This window comes from Glycine soja, chromosome 16 (genome assembly GCF_004193775.1).
Source record: "Glycine soja cultivar W05 chromosome 16, ASM419377v2, whole genome shotgun sequence".
Lineage (NCBI taxonomy): Eukaryota > Viridiplantae > Streptophyta > Magnoliopsida > Fabales > Fabaceae > Glycine > Glycine soja.
In genome coordinates this window covers 3,458,318-3,482,105 of record NC_041017.1, presented here as the reverse complement: position 1 = coordinate 3,482,105, position 23,788 = coordinate 3,458,318, and the positions used below count along the sequence as shown (strand labels likewise).

General features: G+C 30.6%; 3 protein-coding genes across 3 annotated transcripts; 1 reads left to right on the top strand and 2 right to left on the bottom strand.

Annotated features, from left to right (window-relative positions):
• LOC114390102 (phosphoribosylglycinamide formyltransferase, chloroplastic-like) lies at positions 1-2,652 on the bottom strand. Its single transcript, XM_028350787.1, has 7 exons — positions 2,437-2,652; positions 1,667-2,228; positions 1,292-1,394; positions 1,029-1,205; positions 798-924; positions 459-586; positions 1-343 (listed from the first exon to the last, which is right to left on the bottom strand). The coding sequence occupies exons 2-6, from the start codon at positions 2,094-2,096 to the stop codon at positions 473-475; spliced, it is 951 nt and encodes a 316-aa protein (XP_028206588.1). The 5' UTR covers positions 2,097-2,228; positions 2,437-2,652; the 3' UTR covers positions 1-343; positions 459-472.
• Positions 2,653-7,286: 4,634 nt separating this feature from the next.
• On the bottom strand, positions 7,287-13,946 carry LOC114391005 (probable zinc metalloprotease EGY1, chloroplastic). The gene is made up of 10 exons (XM_028351990.1): positions 13,436-13,946; positions 12,328-12,789; positions 12,026-12,166; positions 11,191-11,292; positions 10,621-10,832; positions 9,509-9,559; positions 9,317-9,386; positions 8,029-8,097; positions 7,648-7,698; positions 7,287-7,533 (listed from the first exon to the last, which is right to left on the bottom strand). The coding sequence occupies exons 1-10, from the start codon at positions 13,787-13,789 to the stop codon at positions 7,375-7,377; spliced, it is 1,671 nt and encodes a 556-aa protein (XP_028207791.1). The 5' UTR covers positions 13,790-13,946; the 3' UTR covers positions 7,287-7,374.
• A 1,269-nt stretch (positions 13,947-15,215) lies between these two features.
• LOC114389617 lies at positions 15,216-20,336 on the top strand. The gene is made up of 10 exons (XM_028350325.1): positions 15,216-15,377; positions 15,489-15,705; positions 16,133-16,290; positions 16,390-16,535; positions 16,646-16,708; positions 16,804-16,896; positions 17,611-17,775; positions 18,521-18,612; positions 19,122-19,288; positions 19,690-20,336. The coding sequence occupies exons 1-10, from the start codon at positions 15,281-15,283 to the stop codon at positions 20,004-20,006; spliced, it is 1,515 nt and encodes a 504-aa protein (XP_028206126.1). The 5' UTR covers positions 15,216-15,280; the 3' UTR covers positions 20,007-20,336.
• The last annotated feature ends 3,452 nt before the right edge of the window (positions 20,337-23,788 follow it).

Sequence of the window (23,788 nt, the reverse complement as noted above, 5' to 3'; positions counted from 1 at the left end):
TTAGGATAAAATGTCTAACAGCACATCAAAATTCTTATCCAAATAGTGCAGTAGATAATTTCTTTATTTTGGAGAACAATCATGATACGTAAATGGAATCTTGTAAGCGGAATGAAAGACTCCAAAAATATGACCAGTGACACGATTTTAAAATCCACCGAGAGCACATTAACAGTTTGAGCAGAACAGATCAGGAAAAAGTTTGTGACTTCCTAGTTATTACATTTTTGGATTTGGGACAACATGAGTGCACCAGAAATTACCTACCTAATAATTACAATTCATTAACTGTATTTGGGGTAAGTGCGAAGATTTCATAAGCAAAACCTCCAACCAAAATCCCCTACAACAGAAACAAAAGTCCCATCAGTTGTAAGGCTTAATCATAATAAAAAGATGAGGTAGAATATACAAATAATTTTACAACATTCAAAGAAAATTAAAAGTGAATTTCATACCATATCAATGATTATCAGCGAAACTCATTGGGGTTTTCTTTGCTTTGTATGAGAGGAACACCATCTTTCCTCCAAACCACACGCTCTTCACATAAAGCCTCCACCACCTCCACATATAATTGGTGCTCCTAAATTTGGAAATAAAAATAAACAGTGATCAATTCAGTCCATCTTGGCAGTCAGTGAAATTGCTAGCCTTTTGATTGCAAAAAATGTCAAGGTTCATGAATGCTTCATATCACAAATATATTTTTTGAATTTCATTCAGGATTAAAACTATTCAATAGTTTAAAATGCCACCATTTTTTGGAGCTGATAAATGATATAGTCTGTCATTACCTCTTTGAGAACCCTTGCAGCCAACTCTTCAGCAGTATCATTGGCAAGCACAGGGACAACACGCTGTGCAAGGATACGCCCTGTATCATAGTGTTCATCAACAAAATGAATCGTAGGACCTGAAAACCTAACCAACACGGAAAAAAAAAAAGCACAGATAACTAATCAAGAACCAACTACAACAGTGTTTCACTGAAGAAACATGCTCCAGATATTTCAAGAGAAGTAAACCTTGCTCCAGAAGCAATTACTGCTTTATGCACTTTCATGCCATAAAAGCCCTTGCCTCCAAAAGCTGGAAGAAGTGATGGATGAATGTTGAATATAGATCTTTCGTAAGCTCGGATCAATTCCACTGGTATAAGTTTGAGGTATCCAGCTAAAAGAATAAAATCAACCTTGAATTTCCTGATTAAAAAATGTATTCTATGTTAATAATTTAACCACATAAAGTTAAATACGATTGCAGAATATGAAGTAAAGAAGCATCTGACCTTAGTGTCTCAACAAGGTCACTTGGATTGGATTCATCCTTTGCTTTAGGGTACAATATAACTGGGATACCGTTATTTCTTGCATACCCCGCACCTCCACAATCTGGTGTTAAAATAAAAGAAAGAAAGAACAAAGAAGGAATTTTTAGTCAACCAAGGCTCAAAATAAAAAGGTAAATCAAAACATAGACCAAACATCTCATGTCACACAAAGAAGCTTGCTTCTTCTAGCCACGGGAGTAATAAATATTATCCTTGAAGGCATGCAAATCTTAATCAAGTGAGTAATATCAACTAAGCAAGAATTTAGCTAAGCAAAATGATGACACAAAAGGGCAAATATGAAAGTAAAGGGGTAGTAAGACAGAGCATTACCACTTTTATTTGTGACCAACACAAGAACATCTCCATGAAGTGATCCCCTTTTGGAGGCCTCGTGAATGGCTCTGAAGTTGGATCCTCCACCAGACACGAAAACTGCTAGCTTTTTCCTTCCCACCGTGACCTGAGCCGTTACCTCATGGCCCTCCTTTGGTTCTGCAGCACTACTACTACTACTACTACTACTACTACTACTACTACACCATATCCTCCTCCAAGAACTAGAACACACTTCTTTGTGCACAATGCTGATAGGATGGACAGCTCTGCTAGGAACATCGAGATTCTGAGATTGACTAGAAAGATGCGACGATGAAGAAGGTAAAAGAGGGAACTTTAGAGAGTATTGCTGCTTCACAATTGGAATAGATGACACTGAAGATGATTTTGGACAGAATCTGGAAAGAATCTGTCGACCTTCCATGGAGATTTTAATTTGAACAAAAAATCACAAATCTTATTTAATTAGTACAGTTTCGTTGAAGGGGGGGCAAAAGGAACAACACAGCAAGCTCTTCAAGATGTTGATTATATGGTGCGCTTGTGTCAAGTTTGTCTAAAATTCCAAAGCATCACAAAGAAACGAGGATCAATTAGTAAATATTGAAAGGAGAAAAATAGACAAAAGAAACATAAAACTAAAGAAGCAAACCGAAAAAAATAATTCTTCTGAGGCTAAACGCAAAATATTCCCAAACAACAGAATCATAATTCCAAAATCGACAGCAACAATTTGTCAAAAACTGAACAGCAGAAGCACAAACCTTAACAACTGTGCGTGCATATGAAGCGAGTGGTGAATTGGAGAATGAAAAGTTAGCGACTCAAGTGTTGTGAACGAAGAAGAACACTCTGGGGCGGGGTCATAATGTGGGCAATTTTAACGAGAAAAAAGGTTCGAAAGGAGTTATATCTTTTGAGAAAATGATACCGTTAAGTCGTTCGCAGTGTACCAAATTGTCACAGAGACTTTGTATTTAGATTAACAAATTCAATTTAAAAGCAACACATAAAAATTTAAAATAAAAGATAAAGAAAGATAGAAGATAAGGTAAAGAAAAATAAGATATTTAAAAATAAAATTAAAAGAGAAAAGAAAAAACAAGATATTTAAAGATAAAATTAGAAGATAAAAGATAAATTCTAGATAAAATGATATTAGGAACCGATTTGCCTTATCTGCCTAGAACGTTACCCTCTGGACTAACTCTTAAAACTAATGCATGTATAGGCCACCGTTGAAGGGCTTTAGATGGGTGAAAGAAAGGGAGTGAATGAAACCCAAGGAGAGGGGTCTCTTAATGGTGTGACTCTCTATTTATAGCTACATATTGGGTTGGGCCTACTTCAGATTTTCTTATTTTCTTCAATTTTCCTGACTTTTTTGCTTGTTACGCCTCCGGCTTTTATATTTGCAGCCAAAATTCAACAAAACATCATTTTTTTAATATTTAAGCGCAAATAACTGCCAAATAATTATTTTTAAAGACAATTTTGCCTTATTTTCTATTATCAAAATACAATTATTTAACAATTATCAGATACTTAAATTTGCTTACTAAATCAGGAATACTAACCCAAAGCACATTTTTTCTGCTCCCCAGCTTTCTAGTAAAACAAAAAATTTCATCAATTTTATATAATTTAAAAATGTTTGATATTTCGTGAATTAACTTGATTTTAACATATAATTTATTTTTTAAAATATAAACAATATTATATATATTTTTTAAATATATAGTATTTAATATAAAATATTTAATTTTTAGGGTCCATAAGTCCCATGTTATTTTATTGTTAATTTTTCTTTCATTTATACTCTTTTTTCAGTAAAGGACACACACCCTTAATGTAGTAGTTTGTTTGTTTTACTATAAATATTTTCTTTTCCTATACATTTTAGTAGTAGGGAATTTTTTAAAATTTGATAATTATTTTTTTTATTCCTTCAAAAAATAGTTTTTTTATTAGTTCTACAAACTTTTTAAAAGTTATTTTGAGTTTTTCTTATTCTTTGTGTTAATAGTATCATAATTTATTTGAAGTGATTTCTCATCATTAAAAATAATTTTATATAGATTTTTTTGTGTAAATGACATCACAATTTATTTGAAGTGATTTCTCATCATTAAAAATAATTTTATATAAATTTTTTGTGTTAATGGTATCAAAATTTATTTTAAGTGATTTTTCATCATTAAAAATATTTTTTATAATTTAATTTATATAGTAAATATATAAAAGAGTAGGCTAACAAAAACAGCAGTTTAAAAGAGTATATAAATATACAAAAGAATATAGTAGTTTGATGAGATTCAAATATCACCAGACTTTCTAATACTCCTTAAATATAGATAGATCAGTTTTAGTAGTATGAGAAATTTTATATGAAAGTTAATCAAACATTAAAAAAATTTAAATTTAACTTATAACCTTCAAAAAATAATTTGTTTTTATTAGTCCTACAAATTTTTTAAAATATATTTTTAGTTTATGTTATTTTTTGTGTTAATGGTATCACAATTTATTTGAAGTGATTTCTCATCATTAAAAATATTTTTTTATAATTTAATCTATATAGTAAATATATAAAAGTAGGTTAGCAAAAACACCAATTTAAAAGAGTATATAAATATATAAAAGAGTATAGTTTGATAAGACGGTCTAATATCACGGAATAACCTCCTTATTCAAATTCAGAGATATAATAATAGATACAACAATTTTAGTAGTATAAGAAATTTTATATGAAAATTAATTCAAAAGTTTGATTTTTGTAAAAGTTTTTGTATCATTAATCAATCATAATTATAACTTATAAAATAATTATTATATAAATTAATAAATTTATCATATACAATAATTTTATGATTAAATAAAAATATAATTTGTGTACCTATTATTTATTTATTAAATTATAATTAGAGAGAGTAAAACTATCAAAATTTATAAGTTATTTTTATTCATTTTTTAATAAATAAATTGTTGATCCAATTATATGGCTTCAATTATCTTATATTGTTGACAATTTGCTTACACAGGAATAAAGATGAGAATTTTGGAAAACTGAAAAAGAGAAAGAGAACAACACAATAAATAATAAATACATGGGATATGACAGCACCGCCTAAGAGTAACATCCATGTGTTATGTGAAGGAAAATAAAAATAGAGATATCTATATTTTTTAGTAATAGATAGGATCAAACTCTTTTTGTTCATCAAAAAGTAGTTTGAAAAAAAAAATCAAATTATTTTTTATACTTTTTATTACAATCTTTATACTTTTTGGCATATCATTTTTTTTCAAAAACATTTCATTCTAACTTTAATTTAAATATATATATATATATATATATATATATTAAAAATATTACTAATTAATAACAACAATATATCACAATATTAAAAATGGCCGCATTGACGACATGCATTTTAATTTTGTTTCTTATTTGAATTTTAAGGAGACTCAAGAAGCAATTAGGTTTTTAAAAAAACAATGTGTTTAGAAATTGTTCTAGAAAAAAATTTTAGAGAATTAATTTTGCTTGCATAAAAAAGGAAAAATACTTTTAAAGGGGACAATGTAAATTTAATTAGAATTACTTATAATATAAAAAATTACATTTTAATTCAATTATTCAATCATAAATTATCGTTATAATAAAATATTTTTTATTATAATTATTTTAAAAATCATGTCAAAAATATTTTCTAAAAGTTGATAATATAACCATCTTTTTATATTTTTTAATAAGCATAAAAATCTTTATATTAACTATGTATAATTGAATTTTATCCTTAAAATCACTTCATTATTTTAGAGGTTATTTGTCAAATCCTCTTAATGATATGTCATAAGTTTACATCAGGTGCTACAACAATTTCATGATAATATCTTAAACAAGCCAAAATAGGCACATCAACTAATCATGCAAAAATTTAGCCAAACATGAGAAAAAATAGTATCGATGATCATATGTGAAGACAGTGTTACATGTGTTTATCCAGTCGAAAGAAGAGTACATTAAAAGAGATAGAACAAAACATATTTTACCAAACTTCTTTTTTTATTTATGATCTTCAAAAGAATGGTGATATAAATGTTCAATAAGTTTGTTCACATGAGAATCTAGAAGGTTTCTTTACAAAGTCATTATCAAGGAAGCTTTTGAGCAATTGACTCACAAAATTGGATTTTTTCATCTTAATGATGATTATTTGCATGAGGAGAAGAAATAAACATGTTCTTCATTTTTTTCCTTTATCATGATTTTGTCTCATTGGATTTTTTTGATAAAATTTTTAATGAGTCAGGTGATAACATATTGAAGGATGATGTATTCTTTTTTCTTCACTAGGTTTCTATCCCATAGGGTTTTCCTAATAAGGTTTTAATGGGGGACATTCTTAGATACTAAACATCCAAGGGGAAGTGTTATGAATAATAATCTATTTGTGGTTGTTCACTTGTTCATATATTTCTTTATCTTTTATGATTTATCCTTATTTTTATTTATCTCTTGTAACTTCCTAAATATCTTTTGTATCTATAAATAAACTACTCTTCTTGGAAAAAATACACATAACTATCATTGTCTCTTGTCTCTAAACTTTATTTTTCTCTACTTCTCTCTCTATATTATCCCCTTTGAGTTATATTATATTTAACAGAAAGGATATTACTGGATGTTAAGAATGCCTTGTATTAGCTATTGGGTGAGGGAAGGATTGTTCCTTATGATAGGGTTGTATAGGGTTGTATGATTCTAGTCACGGGCAAACCTAGGAGCAGAGATAGTAGGGACAAACTACTTTAAAAATAAATATAATAATAATTATCATATGCAAAGATAAAGACATGAATGCTAAATTTTAATTAAGCTAATCTAATAAATCACATAGCTCACAATTGTCTTCTATTTGATTTCATATTTTGGTATCATTAAAAGATCAATTCATTATCAACGTTATTGAACATATCTCTTAATATAAGTGACGAGATAATTATTCAACAATACATCTCCCATATAACATATCTCTTAAATATAAGTGAGCAGACAATTATTCATCAATACATCTCTCATTCGATTATGCAACCTATTCTTCATAATTTTCATATCAGAAAAGACTATTTCTACTATTGTTGTTACAACAAGTAAAATCAATGCTATCTTCAAAAGATGATAAACTAATGAATAACCTATATATTCCAGCTAAAAGAAACATCTTTTTTTCAAAATTATATTTACTCTTTGAAAGATTACCTTTTAAACTCCAAAGATTATCCAAAACATGAGAAGTAAATATAATGCCAAATGGTACTCTTTTTCGGACACTCCAAGGGTATCGAAACATGCTAGTACTCTACAGCAAGAAGGCCACCATAAAACGACCTTATGCAAACTAAACTACAATTTCCCTAATAAGAATAGACATGGTAATTTTCGATATTTTTTTTTTTTGGGAAAAAGATAATTTTCAATCTTCTTTTCAAAGCAAAGGAGAAAATTGGATGTTTTACGTTTTTCTCCCAAAAATTATTTCTTTTGCCTAATAAAGTAAAGGAAGGTTTTATTACGAGGGATCGCATATATATTGTAATTGAATTGGGCTTCTTTGGTAACGATATTACCTATATATATATATATTTCACTACTCAATTTTAATTAAAAATGGCCTTAGTGTACACATAAATAAACATCAAAATGCAGTTACAAGACCTATACCCAGTTCCTCTGCAAGCTCATCCCCAACAGGAACAAGAGTCAAGACAACAAGAAAAATAGCAATTGCCACAAGTGCCTTTCTCCATGTTCCAACCTCTGTCACATCATTTAAGCATGGTTTCTCCGGTGCCCTCTGAGAAAAGAAGAAGAAGAAGAAGAAGAAAAAAAAAAAACACTCTTCAGAAATAATTGCAAAAACAATTAACTTCATCATTTCCTTTCAAATTCAAGACAAGTATTTGCATACCTGACATAACAAAACATAAAGTCCCCAAGGAAGTGAAAGAGGTCCACCAAGCTGTTGAAAAGAGTAAAAGAAAAAAAAATGCAACTTTAATAATAATAAAAAGAATGGAAAACAATAAATTATAAATTACTGTAATAAATCAAGAAAATGACTAAACAATGAGGAACTAGGGACTCCAACTTTTTTATTAGTGCACGCATGCCCTATTTCCTTTTAGGAAGGGCCTAGAGAGAGTGTTAGTAAATTGGAATATAAACAAAAGACTGGTGATAAATACCCATGATGACTCTGAAACTAAATTATATAATGGTTGAGCTTTAACAATGTTATTGAACAACTATATATATGCTTTGTTTAATCTAAGCAAAGATCAGACATTACCACTCCTAATCCAAGCAATGTATATGTTGTTAAACCAAAGCCCACTAGCGCATTTTTTCCAAAAGCACCCTGCAAAAACATGTAACAGAGTTAGCATTTTCTTTTTACAGCACTAAGGACCTTAATTATAACGCTCACCCCATCAAATTAGATAATTTAGAAAAATTAGAAAAGGGTGATGTTTTTTGCATGCTAGCAATATTAAGATGCCTAATCATATGAATGAGAATATTCATGTGTGCAAATTCAATATATTCACATCTTGTAATAAAAAATTGTATATATCTCCATGTCATAGGTTGTAAATTTTATACCTATGCTCAATATAATATTACATTTTAACATCAAATCATTATCACTAGTCATAAAAAATACATACGAAATATGAATTAAAGCTGGTTTGAATTTTGAACTTGTGTGACCCCTGGGGACACATAGAAGGAGAACCAAAGAGTACAAATTCACATCCTCCAACAAAAACTTATACATGTCCATGTCATACGTTGTAAATTTTATACGTAAGCTCAATATAATATCACCTCATAACATCAAATCATTATTATAATTCATGTCATAAAAAGTATATATGAAATATGAATTAAAGCTGGTTTGAGTTTTGAACTTAGGCAACCCCTGTGGACAGAGGAGGTAAACCAAAATGTACGAAACAGTCATCAATCATCATTAATAACCTAGAAATCATGGCATGAATCTTACATAGAGAGTTTTATTCTTCAAAGTCTTCCCTTTACCTCCTATACCAAACTACCATAACAATGTATATATGTTATTATTCAAGTGCATGTAAAAGGGTCCCTGGATCCCTACTTTACTCATTACAATCTGAAATGGGGAAAGCCATGTCATAATAATGTCCTTCCCTTTTAATATTAAGCATGTTTAAAGGGACAAATACAAATAATTAGGTCCCTTCTATATCCCCAATTTAAAAAAGGTGCCCCACAGTTAGCCTTGAAATAGTTACCTATCAAAAATCAGCTCAGTGGAGCTTTAACTCCTAAGAATGGCATCTACTACAATTTCAAAAATTCTCAAAACATTGTCGTTGAATGAAGCTAAGGCCCTAAATGATCATTGCATTATGTTGCTTTCCTATTACCATAATTGGGATTGATGAATGCTGAGAAGATTTTAGTTTAAAATTGAATATAGACAGACAATATTTTTCCTGTAACTTAAATATTGTCCCAAATAACTTTAAGGGATGAAAAATATAGTAAGCAATGTATATTTCACCACTTAAAGCTTAACAGGTGAAACAAGATACCTGCACTGCTCTTCCACCATCAAGGCACCCCACTGGAAGCATGTTAAAAGCTTGTATGGTTAAGCCACACCTGAAAATTCATAATAATTAAATAAAAAAGGCAGGCATATGTTACGGAAAATGACTGATCAAGAAGAGTCTGTTTGTTGTCAATGAAAGTAAATTAGATTACAGGAGGAAGAGTTGAATTACCAGCCTGCAATCACAAGAGGGTGAATTGGAACTGTTGCAGCATGCATTGCTCTGCACATTGACATTAGGAAATAGCAATCAGAATAAAAAACATACATACATAAGCATCAATTCCAAGTTACATACTAAGTAACTAAGGTAGTGTTTGGCCCAACTTATTTTGAGTTTCTCTTCTGAAAAGGAAAAGTTGGACTGAACAAAGTTTTCAGAAAAAAGAGCTTCTAAAAAAGTAGCTTCTTTAATAAAGAAAAGTTTGAAAAAAAGAGTTTTTATTAAAAAAGCTCGTTTTCGGAGCTTTTGGCTTCTACTTCTCCTTTTCCTTCTTTGGGTTTATTTGGATAAAATTTCTCAAGAAACATTTATAGAAGAAGAAAACCAAAAAGTAAAATGAATTAAGCTTCTGCCATAAGTTAAAATTAACTTTCATACAAGTTAAAAACTTAAAATCAACTTTTGTAGAAGCTAAGAAAGGTTCTATAAAATAGATTATGAGCTAATTTTAACTTATGGGAGAAGTTTAATTCTACTAGATTTCATCTTAAAATCAATTGGTGCTAAGTGAAGTTGTCCAATAGATATATAAACTACACCCTAAGAGTTGAGACAAACGATTGAGACTTCCTAACACCTCCCCCCCTCCACGAATGTCTGCCAAAATAGACGAGCCTACTAGAATAGATGAGAACCAAGATGGCTACAGGCTCTGATACCATGTTTATTGGAAATTTATCCAAACAGGGCATTTATTTCAAATCTCAAGATCCAAGGAAGCACTACCCAACAATTTTCAACTTAAAAGTAACTTTTATAAAATTACCAATCAATTTTATATTAAAATTTAAAGCTCTTATTAAAACTTTAACATTAAATAGCTTTTAAGCTCTAAAAATAGTACCAGGCCAAACACTACCTAAAACCATGGGCTACAATAAGTCATGTCAAACACTTAGAAACAGCTTAGTTTGGAAAATCCCCTAAATGTAATGATCCATTTTTTTCATCCAAGTATTGTATATTAACTAAATTAATGACAGAAAATCACAAGCACTGGACTTATGTTTAGCTAATTATATTCTTAATCATTAAAAAATTGTGGAAGGAAGGGGACATACGCATAACCAAGGGTTGCTCTACTGATCAATCCAAGAAGCAAGGAACCTTGAAACAACAAGCTAGGTACTTGCACCAAATCTCCTGTTGTATCTGGATTTGATGAGAGAAGAAGACCAACAGCAAACATCGAAAATGATAATACAGCACCAGCAAAGGGACCTGCAAGTGATATGTCTACTTGTGTACTTCTATCTGGAAGGATGGATTTAAACTACAATGTCATAGCATTTGTCATATTTAGTAGCAATAGAATAGAATAGATACACAGTTAAAAGATACTATTGATGACTATTTGAATGGTAAATGGATGCATTATATTTACATGATCTGAATAAATGAGTTACTTGTAAATCTATGCAAAAGATCAACAACAACAACAACAACAACAACAACGCCTTATCCCACTAGGTGGGGTCGGCTACATGGATCAACTTCCGCCATAATGTTCTATCAAGTACCATACTTCTATCCAAACCATTAATACTATAAGCATGTTATTATAATAGCTTCAGCCAATAGTCGCAAATTCAATACAGAAGTGACTGGTAAGAAAAAATTGATAATCTCACCTGTGTAATAGCACCAAAGCTGCCAAGTGTGATGTTTGGAATGAAGAAAGGTATGCTTAATTTTACTTGTTTAGGAAATGCTGCTAGAAAGTGTCCAACCTCCTGCATATAGTCATATCCATCAGGTAGAATATATACAAAGAAGCAATAAGGGAAATTTATGGAATTTAGTACAAATACATAGAGAGAAAATTAAACAAATAATGCATCGGGCCATTGGGCATAGTCGCATAGAAAATAAATAAATAAGTGACCTTCAACACAGCACATGTTGCAGGTATTCCTACTTGTACAACATTTGACAGCAAATATATGTATAAAAGTGGATTATATGAATCTGCAAACTAACAGAAACTTCTGACTGCTGTCATACATTGCCAAAAGTGAGTCAATCAACATAGTTGGCAACAATACTAGATAGATAGATAGATTCTTATGGCAGATTGCATAACAGTATTGTGTAAATTATAGAGTTTAGGTAAAAGAAGAGAAAAGGAGAGAATAGAGACTAAAAATTATAGGGTATTAATTTGCTTATAATCCATTATCATAGGTGTCATCTTCATCACAGCACCTCTGCACAAATTACTTTGCACCAAGCCACCAACATAAAGTTTACTTGATGAAGCCAATAGTTTAAACAGTAGTAAGTTTATTAGATCATTCAAATCCCACATTTCTATATTGAAGAAACTAAGTCTAATAAAAGCAAAAGACGAGAATCCCAGACTATTCTTCGAATGAAACTCACTCCAATTTGTTGTAATGCAGAAGATAAATTCAATTTTATTACAATTATATTAAAAAAATGCCAAAAAAAAAATGAAATGCTTACATGAAACAGAAGAACCCCCAAGACACCATATGCTAAAGGTAAAGCCGAGTCAACAAATGGAAATAGAAGCTCCATATCTGGAGCTTCAACAGCATCTGGATCTGTGAAATATTTCACAACTTCTGGAGGAAGTCTGTTGATCTGATTAACCAAAAAGCATGGCATCAACAAAATATCGAGAAATGACAGAAGACAGCAATGCAATTATTGACATTTAGAGAGAGAGACTATAGAAACAGTGTTGCTCACAAACATTTATCAATCATCGTCTGATGTGCAAAGGCTATCAATCACTAGCCTACCTGAGATGCAATTCCTAGCTCCACTGAGGAACCAATAGTTAGGAGAAACAACAGCAATGCAATGACATATTGCCAAAGTGTCGTCGGCCCTGGCTCAGAAACCTCCTTCCGCAGCAAACCAAAGCTAACACGTGGCCCACCACGTGGATCAGGACTGTCCGCATTGGGTTCCTCCACCATAAAAAGGTTGTACTTATCACCCGTGACCTCAACTAGCTGATTCTGGAGTTTGGCAAAAACATCTTCTCTCTTCCCCCTTAAATTCCCAATGAAAAGAATGCCTTCTCCCAAGTCTCCAAAAGGCTCCTCTTTCGTCACCCAGAAGGTCGAATACCCAAAAAGCTTATCCTTGATCAGCTTTACATCAGCAGGATCAACCTTCTCAGGCCCAAGGAGCTCAATAAGTTTGAAAGAATCAACTTGAAAAGTGTTGTATGCTGGTCCAAGCGACGACAAAGACGACTGAAGAAGTAAAATGATGCCAAACATGACAATCAATAATCACAACCGACAATTCACATGCATAAAATGCAACAGAATATGTGTTACTAAATAGAAATTATAGCACTCAAACTCTGCTGTCAACTTCCAATTAGTCCATGCATAGTGCTTTTGGTTTTATTGTCTAATCAAAATTGGAGTCTTCCCTCAATAATCTATGTTGACCTTTAATGCAAACCTTTGTTACGCAAATTACCAAGATGAAATTCCAATTCTCATCGGAGAACAACACCAAAATCACTTAAAGAAGTGCATCAAAGTATTGCCCTTTAAAAAAACTCCCCTCAAAAGTCCTCAAGGAAAGGACTGTGAATTGTGAAGTAAAGTGGCTACTTACTCCACATTTGTCATTAGGTTTTGTCCACATATGATTATTAAATCTCAATTTTCAAACAAACTACAGGAGTTCCATAATTCTACAGTAAATAAATTAAATTAAATTGAGGTTGAGCAGCAGAATGTGAGTAGTTCTAAACTTCTCGGAGTTCAACTCCTTCATATGAATAAAAAAACAACAAATTGAATTGAAGCTACGTAAACATAAATAAACGAATCCTAGCAATGAATTCAAAAATCATTTTTTTTGTTTTTGCAAATAATGACTCACCCTGTGAGAAGTGGAAGGAGGCGTCGATTTCTCCGAAGTGAACCCTCTCTCTTCTTCGGCCATCGTCGTCGTAACATTTGATTTAGAATCGTCGCCGCCACTTTCCTCTCCGGCGGCTCCAACGTGGTTGCTGTTGTCCTTGTCGCCGTCGCTGTTGTCGTTCTTAGTAGCAAAACTCCTAAGGCTATCGAAATTGGGGAGCTTCGACTTGCCCCATTTGGGTACTCGCGCGCGTGAGAAGAAGCAGGAGGTGCCCCTCAAGCGCGTGAGCTTGTGGCACTGAATCCTCTCCCTGAAGGCGCGGCGAAACTCCGAGTTCAGAGGCATGAAACTGCAACTCGTTAGAGTCCCCATTTCGGAACGAAACGACGGTCGTTCAAGCAAAAGAAGAAGCGTTTCAGAATGGCATGGATTGTGTTGTGTGTGACCGTCGTTTGAAGGTTTGAGATTGAACGCTGTAATGTCGTTGGAGGTTTTTTTGGTTTGGATGTGGTTGCTTGCGGCCTTTGGATAAAAATAATATTAAGTATATAAAAATTGTACAAAAAATAAAATTTGATTAAATATCTTTTCCCTTGTCTTGTGTTTATGGTTGCTGTATGAACTATGAAGTATCTTCTTTTTTTTTTTTTTTTTCTTGTATCATACTCATCCATTAACGAACTTGCAGTAACAACTTACCAATTTCTTTTATTTAACTACTAATTAACTAAATAAACTAATAACTATGCCATGGAATGGAAGGGGTAGTTTAATTTTAAAAATAAAATTATAAAAAATACCTTTATTTATTTTAATGAATATCCACTCAAAAAAACTAATAATAGATATGTAAAAATCAATAATATGGATTTAGGTGATAAAGAATAAAGAAAGATAAATATTTGTTTTTAAAAAGAGGATAGTGAATATATTTTTTAAAAATTGAAAAATAATTTAGAAATGTATACACAAAAGATTTCATTGAATCATAATTAATTAATATGAATGTTAAAGTATTTATAATAAGATTCAACAAACTTAATATACATTGTTGGTTATAATAGGATGATATCATGAATTTTTTTAAAAAAATATATGATTTGTTTCAGTTTTTAAACTAGATTTGGAAATCAAACCAAATAAAAAAATATCTAATTTTTTAGATTTTTTGTTTTATGATTTTCAATTTTATTGGGTCGATTTTACAGTTTAGAGATGATTTGATTCAATTTTAAATTCCACTAATTTAATTTTTGTTAATTTGAAAAAACTTTGGATGATTTTAAAGAGTTAGAAGTAAAAAAATAAAAAATAAATAAATATATAAAGACTAAAAATGAAATATTTTAAATAATAAGTATTGAAAGAGGAGATTATTTGGTCAAAAGAGAGAAGAGATTATTGCTCCTATAGAAATTAAATGAAAAATTAAAATTTAATTTAATTTTATCGTCTCAAATATCAGAAAAAAAATATGACACATTCGTTAAGAAAGTTACTTAATCATATTAAATTATATTAATTTTAATTAATTATTTTTAATTTATCTTTCATTAAAACTCATTATCAAATATAAGAAAAAATTATTGAAACTAATATTTTAATAAAATGAAAGAAATTTTAAAAATAATAATATTAAATATAAAATAAAATAAATTAAAATTTCCTTATATTTAAGAAAAGAATGTATTTTTTTATATTTGAGATGGGAAGTAATTACTAATTACTGTAATAATTATCGGCAATAATCTAGCAAGGAGTGAAAAGGGCACGGGCTGTATTTGTAGTTGTACTGGCATTTCCAAAACCAAATTCCCCGCGTAAGAGAAAAACACTGTCGCAACGCACCCAAACCCAAATCAAATGAGATCCTTCTCTTCTTCTTCCCTCTTTCTCCTTTTCTTCTTCTTCTTCTCTTCTTCACTCTCCAATCCCCATAATACCCCTCTCACACTCAAAGGTAAGAACCACACCCTTCTTCTCATCATCACTTATTAATCATTCCTAGGGTTCCTTCCTTCTCCCCTTTTCAAAATGCGTTTTCACTGCATTTATTTATTTTTATTCCTAGGTGTTGATATTCAAAAGCCGGTTTTGGAGTTCTCCCCTTCCGGTGTTTCTTCGGGTTCTCAAGGTGTCAGGGACGCTCTGCGGTGCGAGCGTGTTCTAGTTTCGGGCACCTCGAGACTGAAACTTGGGAGCTACGCTAATTCGTACCGTGTTACTTTGGCTCCCTCCGTTTCGATCCCGGAGAAGTTGCATAGCAAAATTCAGGTTTGTTTCCACAGGTAAGCACGCAACTTGGACTTTGGGGACATTGTTTTTTCTTTATTTATTGGCTGCTTGATTGCACTTTTGATCCCATGGTTTATCAATTTTGCGGATTTATAGCTTGCATTTGATCCCACTGTTTTAATGGTTTAATTTTGGTACATCCATTATGCAATGTTTAATGGAAATACTGACATGACAGTTCATTAGATTAGAGTATCATGCCGGTGTTTCTGCTAACTATTATTATAAGCTAATAGGTATTAGATGAACTAAAATTGCATAATTGTAAATTGTTGAGAGGATCAAATTTGTGAAAAGAAGTTTGGAGTTAAAATTGAGCAAGTGGGGGACCAAAACTGCAATTAAGCCTTATTTGCTGTCATTGCATGTACTTCTTGTGAATTTGAAATTGCCATTTCTTATATGCGACGTTATGTGCAGGAATGATACACTTGGATGGTGTCAGTGTGAGAAGGATGAATGGAGGGGTGTGCAGAAGGGGGTCTGGAATGCTGTTATGTCACCTTATGAAACTAGATATGTTGATGTGAGGATCAATGGAGAAATATCGGGTTCTGTTATAGTTGCTATTGAAGAAGGTTAGTTTCTTCCACTCTTTTGTTGTCTCTTATCTGTGATTTTTTTTTTTTTGTATACTTTTTGGTGCTAATTTTTGTATGTTATAAAAAATGTTGCAGATTTTCAGCAATGGCGCCTTGTTTGTCTTGCAGTAGGATTGATACTGCTGTTGTTGGCTCCAACTGTTAGCAGATGGGTTCCGTTTTATTATAGCACTTCAATGGCCATAGGGATCTTTCTTGTCATCATAATCCTTCTTTTTCAGGTATATAAATTACTCTCATTTCATATATGGGTTTCATTTTTGTTTCCAAGTCTCCCTTGATTGGTTGACAATTGCCATGTTTTCTGACTAATTTCTTCTATATGATGTAGGGCATGAAATTAATGCCGACTGGAAGAAAAAATATCTTCTACCTTACCTTGTATACTTCAGTGGTGAGTTTGATTTAATTTTTGCTATTGTTTGCTTCAGATTTTCATGTTTCATGCATAGATTATTGCTCTTAATATTATTACTTGTGTTGTTTCAGGTTGGAGTTGGGTCATTCCTTTTGCACCAATTTTCTTTGATCTTAAATTCAATTTTTCAGAGTCTTGGGATGAGTGAAGAGATGCACAATCCAGTAAGTATACCAGTCCCTTTCTACTTTAGATAACTCAGTGCATATACATTGCATGATGAATGGCTAACAGCTATTTACACGTCTGGATCTCTAATCCTTTTTGTTAGCTTTTTCTTCAGACCTACATATTTTTTATGTATGATAATTGATAAGCTAACATTTTGGAACTCATTTTATACATTTTGTTTTTGCAGTCAGTGAGTCATTCTTTTAATTTCTTCCTCTTGTTTCCGATCTTCAAAACCTATTGTGCTTGCTTTTTTTTTCATTTATAATAACTTTTGGTACACAATATTTTATTACTCTTTGGGTTGGCAAAAACTATTTTTGGTCAACAGAAATTAGCTGCTATAGAGGTGGAAATCACTTCCTCTTTTCCAGTATAATAATTAAATTTTCTGGAACAATCTCACCCTTTCTATACATACTTGTTACCTTGATGCTTGCTCCATCCATCACTCACCAATGGTTAGTCCCTGATCCATGGTTACCCACTTACCCTCTATCTATCACTTTACACCTCTCTCTTCCCCTTTCTGGGGTCCTCTGTTTAATGCTGCATAATTCTTGAGGATTGCTGGAACCCTGGCCATTTTTGCTTGTCTGTGGGACATATATTATCATCAACTGAGAATTTTTCATCCTATGGGATTTGGCTTGTGTATCAGACATCTTCAATTCTCTCATAAAATAATTTTGCCTGATGCTTTTCAGGTTGCTGTTTTTGTAATACTGGGCATCATCTTGGCTGGAGCTGCTTTAGGCTACTGGATTGTTAGGAGGTTTGTTATTTCTAAAGAAGATGGTTGTGTGGATGCTGGAGTTGCTCAGTTTGTGAAATGGGCAATGCGCATCATTGGAACCACTTTCATTTTGCAGGTTTGTAACAACTATCAATTATTCTAATCTTTGTTTTTAACTGTTGAAAATATATCTTAACTTTAAGGTCATTGTGTCAGTTTGTTATATTAAATTTACGACATAAATTAAACTTGATAAATCAATAAAAAATACAATATTTGGATTTTAGAATTGGAAACATTTGATATAGTCATTCAGGTAAAAAACAATAAAGCTACAGAATATTTTAAACATAAACAGATAAAATATAAAATATAGCTAAAAAAGATGATTGAAAATATGATATACACTGTAAAATGGGTTTGTTCCTTTTGATTTAGAAATGAATGAAATATAGCATAATAGTGAAATGAGTATTTTGAAAACCTAAACGAGTGAAAATGATGTTTATAAATAAGAAAAAATTGTTATAATTTTTTAAAATGTCTAAACGGATAAATTTTAAAAATAAAATAGTTTAGATTGTTAAATTTTGTGAAATTGGTATAGCTTGGTAATTTTATAAGTGGCATGGTTTGGAAATAATGTCATTGCTTTTTTTTTTTTTTCCCTCTCAACCGGATTTTCACGGTGAAGTTTGTTGGATCCTCGAATAGTTGAGTTGGTGCTGAGATGGATATGTTTATCTGTATTTAAAATTAACTCTTTATGTTTATTAAAACCCTTCTGTAGTGATGCCTGATCATTTTGGTCTGTTACATACTACTATTTTTAAGGATACCGCTCACTTCCTTATTTATTCTGATTTTCATTTTTCTGTCAGAGCACTCTTGATCCTCTTCTAGCAATTGGAGCTTTGATCTCTTGTGGTGCTGCATGCAAACTTATTTCTGCCATAAAATGGCTTTGTGGATGGTAAGTATGACTTCTCTTTGTGCTTTATTTTATTTTTTCATGCAGAATCATTTCTATTGGACATGTTTGTCATATTTGCCTGTTTTCATTCAATTTATTCTTCCAGCTAACCTGAATATTTTTTCACCTTTCACTTTTAAGCCAGGCTATATTGGTAGTTTTGTCTGAGGACAATAGATTGGATGATTGTCATGATGCTGACAATTTGTTAATAAGGCATTTTGGATGTTTTCATGCATTGTTATATTTTACTTTTGTAGAATTTAAATGCACAGAATCATATTGTAGGAAATGGTCACTGATTAGATGGTTGAACATTGTAAACAATTTTGTCCAATTTACATTGTACAAGAATCAAGAGAAACCCACTAGGCAAAATCTAGTGGTGGGGAATTTGGGTAGTTTGCACAAGGTCTTTTTTTGTTTCTTCATGTCATTGTCTGTCAGAGAAAATGCATTCATACCTTCAAGATTTTCACATCTAAATATGCCATTATGATTTAATGTAGGTATGAAACTTCAAATGATTACTATTCACCGCAATGGATGAGAGGAAGGCACGGTCGTGCAGAATTCCTTAGCAAGTCAAACCCTAAAGGTAAACATTGGAGTAGCCCTAAAGGAAAATCGTGGAATAGCCCTAGAAGATCGGCATGGTCTGACTCTCCTGTCCGAGGTATTGTTTCATGTTCCGATTTTTTGATATATATGATTACTACATTTGTCCAAGAAAGATTTCATATTTTTTCTGCAAATTGAACAAGATCCTTAAATCTTCCGAATTTTGCTGTCTGCTTCTGAAGTTTTTGGAAATTCTTTGTACTTAGTTGCTTCTACATATATGATGACCTATTGTGAGTCATCATATGCTTGTGTTTTCCAATAGGCCCTCAGTCCAAAGTCCAAACAGCCTTTTTTTGGTGCAATTTTTTTTTTTTTAAATAATGAACTTGGGTGAAGTGTTATAAAATGTTTATTTTCTTCATAGATTAACACATATTCAAACAAATGAAGCTTCTGGAGAAATGTTTTTCTTGCAAAACAAACTATTTTATCTGATTCATTTATCTGTTGCAGGTGTTGTATCACCATTTTCCGGGATTTCGTCACAATCTTCTGGGACTCAAGCAGGGCTGGATTATTATTCAACCTTCCACAAGACCCGGAACAGAAAGAAGTTCACAAAGCAAGAGTGGGATGAGTTCACAAGAGAATCCACTAAGCAGGCTCTAGCAGAATGGGCAGCTTCTCCAGAATTTACTGATTGGATCGTTGAGCATGCAGACCGGATACAAGTCCTTCCAAGTGAGAGTTCGGATGAGACAATGGGAAGTGAATCGGATTCCACAGATCGAGGAAGCAGAAGTGGATTTCGGCTTTTTAATTGGCAGTGACTTGAGTATGAGAATTAGAATGTACTAAACCAGTGGAAATAGTGAGTTAGGGAGCAATGACAATAGTGTTTTAGCCTTTTAGGTAGGAATTTAGGTTTGCATGCTGTAACAAACTCTGTAGATAGTTTTACTAGTTTGCCTGGATTTTTCAAACTGCAAGCCTGGGCAATCTTGCGAAATTTATTGTTATTGGTTAGTTATTTTTTGCCATGTTTTTGTTGCTCTTCTTGTGTTACTTTTAGTTTGTAGTAGTGTGTAATTCTTCTTGCACTCTAAAATCTTTATTAGTTGGATTTCAGATGCCTTTATGAAAGTGTCTTTGGATAGAAATGTTGACATGTTATACCTTGAACCTTTTTTTTTCCCTTAGTCTGTAGTAGTGTAGTGCCTTCGCAAGGGTTGTTATATACTTTTGTATATTATTTAATTATTAATTTATATAAATGTTTTCTTTATAAAGATTTGATAATTTTATACTCCGTGAAAATAATTTAGCAAGTGATATTTTTTCAACCAAGATTAACAATTAATATAAGTTTTAGCTCTTATTAAAAACATAGTGATTTTTAGTTCTCACAAAATCAAAAAGATTGTTCGTTACAACCATACTTAAAAGAGTAAGTTGTACTTTCCTGCATTTATCTCTGTTCTCGGTTCTGTTTGAATCCGACTGTAACCGCTTGGTGCAAGCTTGGAAGGATTGCATTTATCTTGATAGGGACAATCATTTTGTTGGTCTGGTCAAGGATTGCAAAGACCTGATTGGAAATCAGGATGTTAATACTCTTGGTTTTATTCCTAGAACTGTTAATAGAGCTGCAAGATACTCTGCCTAGGCTAGCTTTTGATGTTCAGGAGATTCCTTCGAAGATTATGTCCATTGTGACTGACGATGTAAGGCCTGTGGCCCTTGTTTTGCGAATGGAAATAGTTATTATCAAAAATAAGATTGTAGGTTCCTCCTAAATAGTCATGAGAATAAGAATCCAATATGTACATACACCTTAAATTCTTAAAAATAAATCAATTTAGTTTTTAATTTTTTAAGAATTTGAAAATTAAATTAAATTATTTAAAATAAGTTTTTGGACCAAATTGATTCACTTTTTTAAAATTTAAGGATCAAATTGAATTTTTTAAAAAATTTGAGGACTAAATTAATTCATTTTTTAGAACTTGAAAACTAAATTGAACCTTTTAAAATTTTGGGGATCAAATTGAATAATTTAAAATAATTTGAGGACCAAATTGATAAGTAAGTCAATATTTAAAATTAAATAATTAAATTCATATTTACTAACTTTGATTTTTTTTTACAAAATAATTTTCATTGTTTAAAAATTATTAAAAATGTTTTTCTTGAAAATTGTTTAATCAGATAATGGAGATGATATCTAATCAAATTTAACACAAATTAACATGAATATAAGATTGTGCTGACTTTTAATCGTTTAAATGTGTTATTAAATTTACATTTTTCCATTTATTTGCTTACTTTGGTTTTCAATATTTTTTTACAAGATGTTAAATTAATGATCTCTATAAAACTGATTATAACATAATAATGTATGAGTTATTTCTTATAAAAATATTTTTTTTTTATTATTTTCATTTGGAATTTGTTAGATAGCTTCGTTTGTTTATACAACTTTTTTTTACTTAAAAAAATATTTTTAAAATTAATTTTATAATTGCACCAAAAATTAATCATATTCAATATATATATATATATATATATATATATATATATTTATTGCTCTTATATTATTTTTTATTAATAAATAATTTTTATATTATGGACATTTGTATTAATTTTAATTTTTTCAATATAATTTTTATATAATAAAATTTTTATCCTCCAAATTTACCCATACATCACACGACTATTACTTAATACTATAATATATCATGTTTTGTCATATTATGATTTTTTTAAAAAAATTTATCAGATAACGGGTTCGGGTTCTTTTTGTGATAAAAATGGAAAGGTGATACAAAATAAATATAATAATTTGACCCCATTTTCTGCAAATGCACGAGAAAGAACATGTTGATGTTAGAAGTTCATCTTTTTTCAGTCATATTGCATATACAAGATATTTGTCTTCTAATGTAGGTGTTATACACAATAATTTATGGAAGAACTATTTGATGCTTATTTATAAAGAGTAAATGTTAGAATAATGCTAATATCTGAAAACTCAAATTTAAATTTTCATTTTATTGTGATAACAACCTTTCCTTTTTAGTTGAAAATAGTTTCTTTCCAATGTAACAACTTCTTCTTTTTAATTGAATATTTTATTGTCTTTATATTTCATTTTCAAAATCAGCAAGTACAAGATTGTTGGATTTTGATTCACATTTTATTTCATGACAGACAACTAAATGTAATTCAATTGTTTAAGTATATGTTGTTAAATTTGAACAAAGCATTTATGATACTATAAATAATTAAAATGAGTTTTATTATTTTGGATATTTTAATTGATTTTAATTTTTCTTAATAATATAACAAATTAACAAAATGTTATTTTGATTAACTTTTTATTTATGATATAAGAAACAACTACTTTCTTCGGTATGACATATGATTTAAAACTATGGGCTTGTTTGGATAAATTTTGTTAGTAGAACTTCTAGGCGAAGAGGTTATCCAGAAGCTCTATTATAAAAAATTCTTGTTGGATTAGTTAATTAGGTGTTTGGGTGATACTTATTTAAGTGCTTTCTTAGAAGAACTTATAAAAGTAGTGTTTGGATAATTTATAAAAGTGCTTTTATATTCTTACTAAAAAGGTCATGGAAATTAAATGAAATATTTAAATTAAATATAATTAAAAATAAAAAATATCTTTTATCAATGAAAATATTTTTATTTTAAATTTTTATTTATTTCCTTATATATTTTCTTTATTTTTATTGCAAAAATATTATAATTAAAATGTTTAATTAGATTTCATAATTTTTAAAAATATTTCAATTATGTCCATTACTCTTAAAAGGTTCAAATATACAGCTTTCTATATCAATGATTTGAAAAATAAAAATGTAATTCTTACATTTTCTTATATAACAATAGTTACCTTCCTAATAATAATTTGCTCATTATGTATGCAATTATAGTGTATAACAAAAAAAAAAAAGTCATCCAATATAAAATTGTCCAAATATATCTATTTCACGAATATGTAACCTTCTCTCTTCCAATAAAAATAAAAGATATATAAGTATTGTAGTTAATAAAAAAAATTAAATATGCATTGAAAACATACTTTTAATGGAGTCTTTGTTCTATTTGTAAAGCACTTTGAAGATAAGCTCTTCCCATATATTGTACTAGGACCAACTTCATTTTCTTCTTCACCATTCTCTTCTGCATTATTATCTTCATCTTCGGAGTCTTCATCAAGTGGATCAAAATCCCAATCATTCCTGTGATTTCTTATCAAAGAGAGTTTTTCACTGTTTTGAGATAAACAGGTTGCCCATTAACTTCCGCCCTTTATTAAAGCACTCGGCCAATGTTATAAAAAATAGAAACTTATGGCACAAACAATTCCTATTAAAGGAACTAACTATAAAAAGGTTAAAGAAAGTGTGGCAGAATACTTTTCTAAGATAAAACACGTATTGACTATTGGATGAATAATTAGTTACTAGATTTTAGCATCTAATACATAGAGCTGGAATATTGCCTTTGTTCAAAGTAAAAATTGGGTTTTTAAGTTACACACCAAATTAAATTTTCACTAAACATGAATTTAAAGACTAATATCAAC